This window comes from Pteropus medius, unplaced genomic scaffold, assembly GCF_902729225.1.
Source record: "Pteropus medius unplaced genomic scaffold, Ma_sr-lr_union100, whole genome shotgun sequence".
In the NCBI taxonomy this organism is placed as follows: Eukaryota; Metazoa; Chordata; class Mammalia; order Chiroptera; family Pteropodidae; genus Pteropus; species Pteropus medius.
The window spans coordinates 407,229-419,764 of record NW_024344378.1 but is presented as its reverse complement, the minus strand read 5'-3'; the positions used below and the strand labels follow the sequence as shown (position 1 = coordinate 419,764).

At 49.9% G+C, this 12,536-nt stretch overlaps 1 protein-coding gene across 3 annotated transcripts in view; it reads left to right on the top strand.

The window, feature by feature from the left end:
* Nucleotides 1–12,536, top strand: part of LARP4B (La ribonucleoprotein 4B) — a 57,600-nt gene that overhangs the window by 35,202 nt on the left and 9,862 nt on the right. For 2 of the 3 annotated variants that reach the window (XM_039870965.1, XM_039870963.1), the window contains exons 7-13: nt 117–253; nt 2,008–2,111; nt 5,427–5,537; nt 6,437–6,490; nt 6,575–6,784; nt 9,045–9,151; nt 9,615–9,869. In XM_039870965.1, the coding sequence (XP_039726899.1) occupies nt 117–253; nt 2,008–2,111; nt 5,427–5,537; nt 6,437–6,490; nt 6,575–6,784; nt 9,045–9,151; nt 9,615–9,869 (978 nt within the window). The remainder of the gene's footprint in view (nt 1–116; nt 254–2,007; nt 2,112–5,426; nt 5,538–6,436; nt 6,491–6,574; nt 6,785–9,044; nt 9,152–9,614; nt 9,870–12,536) is intronic. The other variant, XM_039870964.1, reaches the window with a different exon arrangement.

Below are 12,536 nucleotides of genomic sequence, written 5' to 3'. Positions count from 1 at the left end.
TATATTCAGAGAGGTGGCAAACGACAGGTGGGGTGGGCATGCGGACGTAGCCCTGGAGCGCTATCCTGCCCCTCAGCCCTCACAAGGTTTCAAGAGAGGTTGTCTTCTCTCTGCAGGGAGAACCTTGCTAGTGACATGTACCTTATGTCGCAGATGGACAGCGATCAGTACGTGCCGGTCACCACGGTGGCCAACCTGGAGCACGTCAAGAAGCTGTGCACTGACCTGGACTTGATCGTGCAGGTGCTGAGATGTAAGTGAGCGGCAGCTGTGCCGCAGTGGGCCTGGCCCGATGCGATTGCGACCATTGTGCGAAGCCCTTGACGGCAGGTGGGGTCTTCCCTGTCTGCTGGGCCTTTCTGGCCAGCCCTGTGTCTGACAACGTGCCCGTGGCCCTCGGCGCTGGCTGACGGGCTCTCTAACTGATCGTAAGTCCAGGAAGTAGAAAAGAACATGAAAGAAGCTGTGAGATGTACAAAAATAAATAATGGTATTTCGAGTAGAGCGGCATGTATTTTAATTAGCATTCTAGCCATTAAAGTAGTTCCTTGTAAATTTCACATTTCTGCTGAAGTTTTGGTGAAATCACATTTTTCTTTAAAGGACTTTGTGAATGAGGCTGTCCCTTGACATTTGACAGCATCAGGGGAAGGTTTGAACGGTCATCAGAGGCCTGTGGCAGTTCGGGAGATGGCGGGTGTCTGAAGCCTGAACGCGCTGTGCCCTGCTCTGCTTTGCAGATCGAGGCACCTATTTTATTTATTTTTTAAAAACTACTTTACTGTGAGGTACAGTTTATCTACAGTGAACTGCGTATTTAAAGTTTGCAGTTGGATCAGTTTGGATGTGTGGATACAGCGGTGAAACCTTCTCTGTGGTCAAGACCATAAACACGTCTACTACTGCCCGTAGCTTTCTTGTGCTCTTTGTAATGCCTCCGTCCCTCCCCCCAACCCAGGATATCTTCAGGGGGGATTAGTTTGATATTAAATGTACAACATGTTGCAATTTTTAAATAACAAGGTTGTTTTAATTATAAAAATTCACCTGTAATAATAAGACTTACAAGTACCAGCTGAATTATTTCTGTAGTCTCCCTCCTCAGGACTGCTCTGCTGAGCTGCTCCCACAGTGTCCTTCACAAAGAACTTGGTGTCGCATGTGCCCTTGCCCCGCCTAAATATTTCTGAATGGTGGGACATGGCTCAGCCTGAACTAAAGCCCCATTTCTCTAAGTCAGTGTGGTGACTGCATCACTGACTCTTAGGTAGAGGTGTGCACGTATTCTCGCGGCTTTGTTGTACTGCTGACAGTCAGTGAAGATGATTTTTTGGTGTGCATTTGCCTTCACTGAAATGGAAGATGATGATCCTCTGACCTCAGCAACGTAGTTGGGTTTTCCGTTCACAAATAAAAGTCCTCTGTTTTCTGTCCCTAGGCGGCTTTCGTAAGGTCATTAAATTATTGAAGCAGCTAATGAAGACAGTTGGCAGGCATACTCCATGAAGTTTGAATTCTGAAAACTACCACTGTTTCTTGAGACAGTGTTATCTTTCTAGCGTTGCTTCGTTTTGGGGGGTCCATTTAGAACAGAAACCTGTTTATCAGTTGAGTTTGGTTCCACCTGACCCACTTGTAAAGACACTTCTGTGAGTTCTAGATAAAATGTCATAATAAGACAGAAAGTTGTTTTATTTTAAGGACTTGTAGAGAGGAAAAGCCATTGAACCTGACTTATAATTGTCAGTTATTCGAGCCGTTTAGAACCTTTGTTTCATAGTGTCACATTTATTAAAGCTCTTATAGCACTTCCAAAATTCTCATGTTCCTTAGTTTTGGGAACTATAACATGCAAGACTAGCTTAAAAATAGTTGTATATTTGTTTCTTATAGATGTGTTTAGTTACGTAGTGTAACATCTTGAAGTATCTGTATTATATAATAGAATTAAATGATTGATTTGTTTTAATATTTATGTTTTACCACTCAATTTTCTTCTCTTTATAGCTTTACCTTTAGTCCAAGTGGATGAGAAGGGAGAAAAAGTCAGGCCAAATCAAAACCGTTGCATAGTGATACTACGTGAGGTCTCGGAGTCCACCCCTGTGGAAGTAAGTCAGCCCCCTCAGAAGGCCACTGGCACAGCCCCTTTTTTTTATGGAAATGGGGTCTGGAGATCATAATTTGAGAACTACTCACTTGGGCACAGTAGTCAACGGTTCGAGTCGTCAGAAGTAGTCTGCCGTTAGAGAATCGCTGCTCAGTCTGCGACTTGTCCAGCTGCTTGAGCCAGCCGCAGGGCGTGGGAGCTGAGGGGCGTGCCCGGCGACAGTGAAGCAGAGTCTTCCTCTAGGGCATGTCCGAGTCCATGTGCACCCCGGGGGCTCGAAGAACCTGGACGCTCCGTTTGTCTGTCTCAGGTCTAACGTGAGTCAAGCCTTTAAGGGACTCATGCTGTATATTTTTAAATACCTTCTCTGTGGAGGGAGCAGGTGAGTGCGTGTGTGGGTTTATTCCAGCCTGTTCTTGGTGGAGTGTAACAAAGGTGGACTCATGGTACCTCGGATACTAGATGACAGTACTCTCGAGTGCGGCCTTGTTCTAGAAAGTTTTACTTTCTGTTCAACTTAGGCTATTTTTACACATTCTCTATTATAGTATATGAAAAAAAAGAAACTAGGATTGAAATTTTTTCCTTATCTTTTAATTACAGTTCTGAATATGAAGGGTCAACATACTTCTCATATTAATATGGATGTCTATTAACTCTCATTAATATTTGAAACATGAATCCTAAGTGTCAAAACTTGAGACATTTGTAAAGACCACAACCAAGAAGTGCCCACTTTTAGCTGCTGACATGGGTCTTGGTATCTTTTTGTTATTCCAAACAGCGTTCCCTCTGTTTTAAAACTCAAATGGTGGAAGTCTCTATAGAGGTTTAGAGGAACTTCCACGATAACTTTAAAGCTGAAAAAGGAAGGCAGGGGAGGGTGGTCCCCTTTGCGTAAGTAAAGGACAGTAAGTTGCTGAACCGGCTGTGTGGCAAAGACAGACGTCCCTCTGAGGCCTGGGGCCAGGCATATCCAGGAAGTTCTTTCTCTTTCTTTGGAACCAGGTGTCAGCGATGAGGAAAACTTTTAATTGCAGTCGATTTGGTTGATCATTCCTCCGGTACTTACGAGCTGGCCCCAGGTCCCGAGCTGGCCCCAGGTCCCGGGGACCCACTTTGTTTGGCGTTAACATAGCCACGCCCTTTCCTGTCACGTTAGCACCATGTGTCTTTTTCACCCTTTTACTTTTGACACATCTGTGTCTTTGTGTTTACACCGGTAAGTGGTTAGAGTTGAGTCTTGCTTTTCTTATCCAGAAGACATTTTCACTGAGCATAGAATTCTGGATTCACAGGATTTTTTTCTTTCTGTATTGTAAAGATACTCTGCTCTGTGCTGGCATGCCCTGTTTCTGAGGATCAACCTGCCGTTTTTATCTTCATTCCTCTGTACGTCATGAGTCTTCTCCGTCTCTTGCTGCTTTGAGTTTTTATCATTGGTTTTAGGATATTTCACTTCACTGCACCTTGATGTAACTCTCGTTTCTTTTTTCTTTTTTCGTCACAGTCTGCTCCTTTATTTAAACAACTGCCTGTGAACACACACAGCATTTTCACCACACGTAGAGTAGGCTCATCTCCAAGAAATATAACCGCAGAATCTCGTAGAATCGCCGTGTCCAACTCAGAATGCGGTATCTCTTGGCGTCACTTATGACCCTCCCTCCGGTGGGGAGAGAGTTGAGCTTTATACCCAATAAACTAAAACCTAAGTTCTCTCTGCTCTCCAGACGAGCCCATGTGTGTCCCTGCTGTGAGAACCATCATTGTGCCAAACACTGCAGTGCTGGAAAGAGAATGAGTGAGAGCCAGTGACATGGGCCCGTCACAGCAGTCAACCCTCTGGGCTGGGGCCGGGAAAGCGCCCATTCCTGGCAGCATAGGGTCTCAGCCCGCTCACCCCGCAGGCCTGACCCTGCCCTCTGGAGGCGGTTCCCCGCTGTTGTACTTTAAAATGAAAGTACAGCTGACATTCAATGTTATGTTAGTTTCAGGTATACAACATAGTGATTTGACATCTATATACCTTACAAAGTGATTATAATTCTGGTAACCTTTTGACACTGTTCAAATTTATTACAATATTAGTAACTACATTCCCTATGTTGTATATCACTTTCCTATGAGTTATTTATTTTAAAACTAGAAATTTGCTTTCAAGTATCTTGTGCTTGAAGTTAACTGAGGCAGTACTTCTTCAAAGTTTATTTTTTATTTTTCTCTTCTCCCTTCTTCTGAAAGTCTGTAACTAGCATACTTCTTGTTTCAGACATTGTATTTTTCATCTCCAGAAGTTCAATTTGGATCTTTCTTTTTATTATGATCTTCCCTGCCTTTATTTAATATGCTCGGTCTTTATCTTTTTGAACGTAGGGGATAATATATCCAGTAACTACTTTAATGTCCTTGCCTTCTGATTCCACCATCTATATCATTTCTGGGTCTAATTTGATTGATTGATCTTTCTCATTATAAGTCAAGTTTTTATATTTTTTTACTATCTGGTGAACTTTGAAGGGATGCCAAGCATTTGGGACTTGATTGGGTGTTGAATGTTTTGTGTTTTTTCTATGGATTTTCTCGAGCTGTGTTCTGAGGGCCCAGAGACTGACTTGGAATCAGTGTGGCCCTTTGGGGTGTTGGTCAGGTGGGAGCAGAGCCCCCTTTTCCTAGAGCCAGTTCCTGTGCCACCTGGGGCACTGGTGCTGTGTGCTCTGCCTGCTGTCCCGTGCTTTGGGAGCATTTTGAACCCCGGCTGGTGGGAAGGCACACTGCCATTCCGATGAGCACTGGGGAGACACTGCGGGCCCTGGAGTGGGGGGCTGGGCTCGCCTTCCGGTCCCCGCAGCGTTCTCAAGTTCACTTGTGCTGCACGGCCTGCGGTTCACTGTCTGAAAACTGTGATCCTGTGTATTTTGTCTTCTATTTTTAATTGTTTCATGGGGAAGGAGAAATCTGGTTCACCTTGGCTAGAAGCAAAAGTCCAGTGAATTTATAAATTTTTTAAATTGCTCCCTCACCCCTAGCCTACTGGTAAAGTAAAATGATATTTTCACAGTAATTTAGCTTGACGGTATCTCGGGAGTAGAGAAAGCTGTCAGTTACGCTGTGGACTTATTTTCCTGTGGCAGTGGGACCCAGTTATGGAAGCCACACTGAACCCCCCAGCCGTTTTGAAGGAGAGATTTACTAGATATCAGTATGTTGGACTCTGTCTAAGGATCCGTCCTGAAGTGCATGCATCATTTTTATTTGGTGAGGACAAAAGATGGCATGGTTAAGAATTAATTTCTAACCTTTCCTTTTCCTGTAGGAAGTAGAAGCACTATTTAAAGGAGATAATTTACCAAAATTTATAAACTGTGAATTTGCCTATAACGATAATTGGTTTATTACATTTGAAACAGAAGCAGATGCACAACAGGTAAGCTTCTCCCTCCCCAGGAAGTACAGAGGTTACCAGTACTTGACAATTAGTACATAGTGGGACTAAATTTGAGCGTTGAGATGATTGCATCGTGGGATTAAGTTTGAATGTAAAGTGCAGATCCCTCGGGTTGCACAAATTTAAATAGGTGTGTTTGTGTGGACAGCTCTGCAGTAATATGGGAAGCACGTGGTGCTGTTTTCTAAGGGCATGTAAGACGAGCAGCCCGGGAAAATTAATTCTGTTTTTGCATCTGGGCAGAGAGAGGTTTTACTTTTTGGAAAGTGTTTGGAGAAATTTAAACCTGTTCTTACCTTTCCCTCGGCATCACACGTGTTACCAGGTGCTCAAAAGAGCTCCAGAGAGAGGCCCTGGGAGGAGACACAGGCAAACAGGAACACGCCTGAGGGAAGCCCGCTGTGTTCACTGTTAAGCGGGTCGAATGCAGGGTGTCGAGAGAGAGAAACGGGACTCTGAAAGATGGGCTTTAATTGGCGAAGTGGATGGGTGGCAGGAGCAGGTCACGGGGTCAGGGCCTGCAGTGCTGTGGCGCGGGGTCGGAGAGGAATAAGGGCTGTGATCCTAGTCTCTTACTTTCCTGAACTGGAATCCCACTTTCAAGTCGGGGTCGTTACTAGGACCTCCTAGGTCAGGAATCTTAGCCTGTGGTCCCCAGGGAGGCTGTGGTGTGTCTGTCAGCACCCACAGAACGAACACAAATGTTCTCTGTGGGAATTTTGGGTAGAGGTTCCATAGCTCTTAGCAGGTTTTTTGGAGGAATTTGTGGCCCGAAGATTAAGAATCACGGTGCTACGTCTTGTCCACTGTATTTTAAGTATACAGTCATCTTAGTTATAAGGTTAACGCCGTGGTATTTTGGATGATTTTTCCCTCAGGCTTACAAATATCTGCGAGAAGAAGTCAAGACTTTTCAAGGAAAACCAATTAAGGTAAGCAAGACCTTCGGTTATACTTGTTTGTAAATCAGTAACCTAAAATATTTTAATAGACACGTATTACATGTTTTCACACAGGCACGGATAAAAGCAAAGGCAATAGCTATAAACACATTTTTGCCAAAGAACGGCTTCAGGCCCCTGGACATGAGCGTCTACACGCAGCACCGCTACACGGCGTCCTTTTACTTGCCCCCAGTCTACAGCCCCCAGCAGCACTTCCCTCTCTACAGCCTGGTCGCGCCCCAGACATGGTCGGCAACACACGGCTATCTCGATCCACCCTTGGTGAGTCCCGTCTTGTCTTACCGCTTAAGCACAGAGTCGTGTCGTGACAACGTTAGGTGCTTCGAAGGATCAAGCTTTTTGTCGGATAGGCGACACAGATGTCTGCAGTTTGCTGTAGAAAAACAGACCTCCTGGTTCTGTGGTGGGCTTTGCATTTAATTGGGAGATAAACGTGGAACCATGTATATTAAAAAACCTTCAAACACTTTAATCTCAAGTTTCTGCCCAGTCCGTCTGCCCTCCTGCCTCGCATCTCCCTTCCTGGGCGACGCTAGGTGTGGGGTGGCAGGGAGCTGTGTGCACAGAGGGGTGAGGGGGGCCTGTGAGGGGAACCGTGTCTTAAATGGTTGAGGACAAGTAAAGACAGACTGTCTCATGAGCTTCGTTTCTCACGTCAGCCCTCGAGTTGGTAGGCGTGATGCATTTGTTGCCGGTTTTGGCTGGCGTTAAGGCCTGTGGTTGGAATTCATAGATTTATAACAGGTTCAGTCGTTTTTCTCCAGCTCTGCTGGTGCAGATATTAGAAAGATTGGGTGGGCCCCAGGCAGGAGCTTGGAGAAGTGTACGTGAGACGCGGCTGATCTGGGGCAGGAAACGAAGTGGTCCTGGGGCTCCCCCAGGCAGGATGGGGTGGGCTGCTGGCCAGAGGCGGCACTGGCTGCCGGCGGGTTAGCTGGACCCGTGCTGGGTCATGGACATGGCTGCAGACCGCGTCATGGAACGTTGGGATGGCCCCGCAGCTGTGTGGAGAGTCACCCGAGGCTCTCGGTAGCTGAAGAGAGGTGCATTGACACAGCTGGGTGGTAGGTGCGTGTTACACACGAGAAGCTGAAGATATGTGTCCGTGAAAGAGCAGTCTGGAAATAACAGGTGCATCAAGTGGGTGATGTCGCAAGAAAGGAACCCAGACAGAATGCTGTGACTTCAGCGGCGGGGTGTGTCGGACATCCTGTCACCGTCTGAGTGGAGTGTGAGCAGCAGAGCTGGAAGGGACGGAAGCTGCATGAGTGCACGCGGGCCCCAGGCGTGGTCGTGGCATGCGCGCTTCCAGCCAGAGCATCGCTGAGGCGGGCCCTGGGCAGACAAGGTGGTCAAGCTCTGTCTGAACAGTGTCTTAACTGTGTCCTCCGGTGTGCGGACGTGCACCTGCGGCTCACGGTCGTGAGCACAGCGGGCGAGGAGAGACACCCAGGAAAGGGCGGCATGCGGCCGAGCCCTCAGCAGTCCTGAGCTGTTCGTGAAAGGACGGGGCAGAGGCGCGCTCACGGGCAGAGTTGTGGCTGTCTCTCGAGTGAATCCTAGTGGGTAGAGACCGTGCTGCCTTTCTGGAGTGTTCGTGGCATTCCGTAAAAGCGTACTGATGGCCGCATAGTTAATGTGGGAGAACCGTACAGGGAAAGAGTCAGTCAACTCTTGTGACTGCTGTCTGCAGAGGAGGCTGCCTGCCATGCTCATGCTGGTTGGCTCTTGGACTAAGTTGCTTTTCGGAGTCTCTAATCACACCTATCTCTTCCAGAGTGGGGTCCTGTGGGACCATGGGCCAGTTGTCTGACCATTTGGTCGGTTCCTGGTCTAGAGCATGAGGCCCTTTTGCTTGCTGTAAAACACACTGCATCATTTTGAGCAGAAGTGAAGAGGTGGTGCCTTTTAATTCTCAGGACTTTAAGTTATTGTTAGCAACGAATTTATTTTTAAACTCGAGCAAAATTATTCAAATCCTAGAGTTGTATATGTAAAGTACATATGTGAAATGATTCATCTCGATTGGTCTTACCGTGATAGACAGTCATCAGAGTCTCGTTCTGGTACGAGCGACGTATTTCTCATATTCTGACTCCTTCAGACTGGGGGGTTTCTGATCAAAACGTTGGGCATTAACTAAGTTTTAAGTGCGTCTGTCTCCTGCAGCGTTCTGAGGACGTCTTGCCTGTCTGGAGGTGGTTTGTGGTCCCTGGGGTTGAGCATTGGAGCCCGAGACGAGTGTGTGTGGTCTGAGCAGGCGCTCCCCTCTCCTGGTCGTTCTCATGTGTGTCCCTGTCTGCCTTGTGGGCTTGCCATCAGGGTCGCCTGAGACGGACCACCAGAGCGTCTTAAAGCCCGACTCTTAGCTGTAAGCAACAGTCTTACCCAGTGCTTTTCCCAGCCGTGAATGTGTTACGTGTGAAACGTCGAGAAACGACCGGGTTACCGCAAGAGGCAGCGGTAACCGGCTCGGAGTCTGGGTATGGCTTGTTGACTTGTCTGTTTTTAATGATTCTAGGTAACTCCATTTCCAAATACTGGATTTATAAATGGGTTTACGTCTCCAACTTTCAAACCTGCAACATCTCCGCTGACTTCACTCAGACAGTACCCTCCGAGAAGCAGGCAAGTCCCACAAGTGACTAAAATGCTGCTTTTCCACCTTTTGTCATAAGGGTCGCTGTCACTTCATATCTCTTAAAAGCAAAGCAAAGTGTGTTAGACCACGGTCCTTGCCGTGTGTGTGAGTCCTGTTTCCTGAGTACAGACAGAGCTGTGACGACCGCCAGTGGTGACAGTAACCAGAGGGGAGACCGCGGGGGGCGCAGTCGCGCGGCAGCGTGTGCTGCTTCGCCTGCAGAAGGCGGGCTCCCTTCACACGGGCTCCCGGGCGGCCTGCAGCTCTGCCCGCTGACTCTTCACTGCTACACTTGCACTGTCTGCACCGACAGACGTTCCATGTGTTAGCCGTTCTTACCGTTTTTTGTGTTTTTTTCTAAAAAGATAGCAAAGCACATTTTAGCTTAGACGTTGCTGTGTTAGCACGTTGGGTTCGTAATGCTGTGGTCATTTCATAACCTTTTATTAGCAGGAACCCCAGTAAATCCCACCTGCGCCATGCCATTCCCAGTGCAGAGAGAGGACCTGGGCTGCTAGACAGTCCTTCGATATTTAACTTCACTGCGGATCGGTTGATTAACGGAGTGCGGAGCCCGCAAGCCAGGCAGACAGGCCAACCCAGGACCCGTGCACAGAACCCTCCAGCCTTTGCCAAGAGAGATGCTGGGCCCGGGCGGGCAGAACTGAGCAGCCTCGAGCCCTCTCCTGGCTTAGGTAGAGGCCGGTGAGTTACTTGGAACTTTTGTTGAATGTACTTGTAAATGCTTAATACTCCCGAATTCTATTTAGATATGTTTTATAATCATTTTCAAATACGTAATGTGTTTCGAAAATCAAATTGAAGGCTGCAACCGTGAAAGGTCTTATATGATTACTCACAGAGACCGAACTGGTCTCATCTTCGTTGTAATAAAAAGTTATGGAATGAGAACTCTAGGTGGAATGGAGCCGTGTTAGGTCACAGTCGTCATCTGCGGAGCATTTTGAGCTGAACGGATACCAGAGCCCACGACGTGTGAGCCTTCGGTCTCTTCTTGCTCCTGCTGCGCAGAGGGCCGGCTCGTTCTCTCCCTGCTCCGTCAGCCAGCAGGGTCATACGGTAGACAGATGCTGAGCTGTGCAGCCAGGCCGATGGGAGCTTCGATTCCTCAGTGGTGAATCTATTTGTAAGACGGAGTGGTGCCTGTGGGTCACACGGAGGGAGGCCCCACCCCTGGGTTTCGGTCCCGCAGGGCCCGTGGCCACTGCCTTCGCCCTTTTCCTTTGATGCAGCTAGCCGCCGCTTGCTGTCTTGCTTTCCGCCACTTACAGCTCGCTAGGGAGGTGAGATTGGCTAGGTGGAGGGGAATCGGGGGTACGTTCAGTCACGGCTCGCCTGCCTGGGGGTGCCGGACCGCAGTCGGCTCTCCCCAGCTCCTTCTTTCAGTGGCTGGTTCGAAGGAGACCTCTCTCTGACAGCTAGCTCAACCTGCTGAAGCTTTTTTAAAAAAAACTGCTTTGCAAACTTTGATGAACACATGTCCAAGTGTCCTGCTCAGAGTGTACAGCACGGTGTCTGACTGACAGGTCCCAGGACCGTGGGTCCCTCTGTTTCCCTGGCACATGTGTGCTTCCAGGGCAGGTTGGGGCGTGCGGGACCCAGAGGCCGTCCGCCGTCTTTGGAGTGGCTAAGCGCACGGCCAGGCCTTGGAGGGGTCGCAGGGCAGCGTCCGTGGCCGGGGCAGCATGGCGCACTGCTGGAGCACGGGTGTGTCGGATGTCATTCAGTCGGCTCGGCAGGTATTGGAGGCTGAGGGGCAAAGGCAGACACTGAGGAAATGCAGGGCAGTGACTTCAGGAAACAGCTGCCGCCTGCGGCACCGGGGGGACGTTAGGAGTTTGGGGTTGTCAGACCGAGAGGTTTGGAGTAGGGCCTGTGGACCCTCAGGAAGGGCAGAAAAGGTGCCATCAGGAAGATAGGTTCCCCGGTCTCCAGCCCCTCACACCTCCAGCTTCCTCCAGCATTTCTGTTTGGGAGGAGCTCCATGAGAAGTGTCCTGGCGTTGGAAAGACAGGGCCTGAGGGACACCTGCTCAGCGTCCCATGGGAGGGTGAAGGGTCATGTGAAGCTGAGGAGCACGTGGTCGGCCAGCGCTGCCCACCTCTGGCCACACACCCATCACCCCCCACGGCGCCTGGACTTCCGGACAACAGTAGTGGCGAGTTCATGCTTCCACCCAGTGGGGACTCTACCAAAATAGTCTGTGCCCTGAGGGCTGTGATCACTAGCATGACACTGGCGGGGCACAGTCGAGTGGGGCGCAGTTGAGCGGCACATACCTGAGGCTGGCAGGAGGCCCTGGTCGTGTTGACAGCCGGCTCCGCCCTGCTTCTCCTGCTCCAGTCTTCAACTGGAGGGCAACCCTGAGGGACCTGAGTCTCAGCAGCTGTGCCCCACCAGCACCCCCTTTTCTAGCTTCAGTTTTGTTTCCCATTAACCTTGTCCATTGGGTGTGAGGAGCAATCCGAGGCACCCTGGGACCTCCCTTGGACCACACGTGGCTCTCCGACCCCGCTGGAGCAGCAGTGCACAAGAGCAGTCACCTAGCCAGGTTCAGTGGCAGGAGGGGGCCCAGCTGGGCGGACAGCTGTCTCAGTTATGTCACCTGCTGAAAGCATCCTGCTCTGACAACCAAGACAGCCAAACCACCGGAGTTGGCAGTTGTGGGCCCGGGAGCAGAAATCGTGCTGGGGGGTATTGGATGTGCCCCGTGGTGCCTGGGCACGCGTGCTGCTGTGGCCTGAGCCTCCTCACGTGCAAAGCACGTGCTGCGTCTCAGAGTGAGGGCCATCCTCGAGGGTGCTGCCGACCCACAGCCTCACCGCTGAGTCTTCCCTCAGCCTGTCTGCTCCCCAGGTGGGGCCCATGCCCCTGCTGCTGCTGTGGACATGTTGTGTGGGCACCAGGGGCTGAAGGCAGCATCTGCTCAGGTCCGCCGAGTGGTGCGGGCGGGCCGGAGGCAGGCAGAAGTGCAGCCTCCTGCAGGATGGGGCGGGGCTGGCACTGGGGCCTCAAGCGCACAAGTGTCACCGTGTTGCTCAAGTGACACCGGGGTAACGGGGAGGAGTCTGGACACCACCTTTTTTCACCCAGCGGTCAGGAGTCTCTTCTAAAGTGGTTGGCTTCAACACAGATGCCTGTACACTATCTCTTCCACAAGCCCCCTCCCTAGGTCTGCTGTCACCAGAGTTTGAGCCTGCTTTTGTGGGTCTCTGTCCAGCCAAGTGCTTCGCACTCCTGCTCGAGAACCAGGGGAGACCTGTACTTCAGCCACTTCCGCGTCCAGACACAGCGCACAGCACACGTGTTGCCTGAAGTTCTCCTCTGGGAGGATCCCCTCACACACTGGCT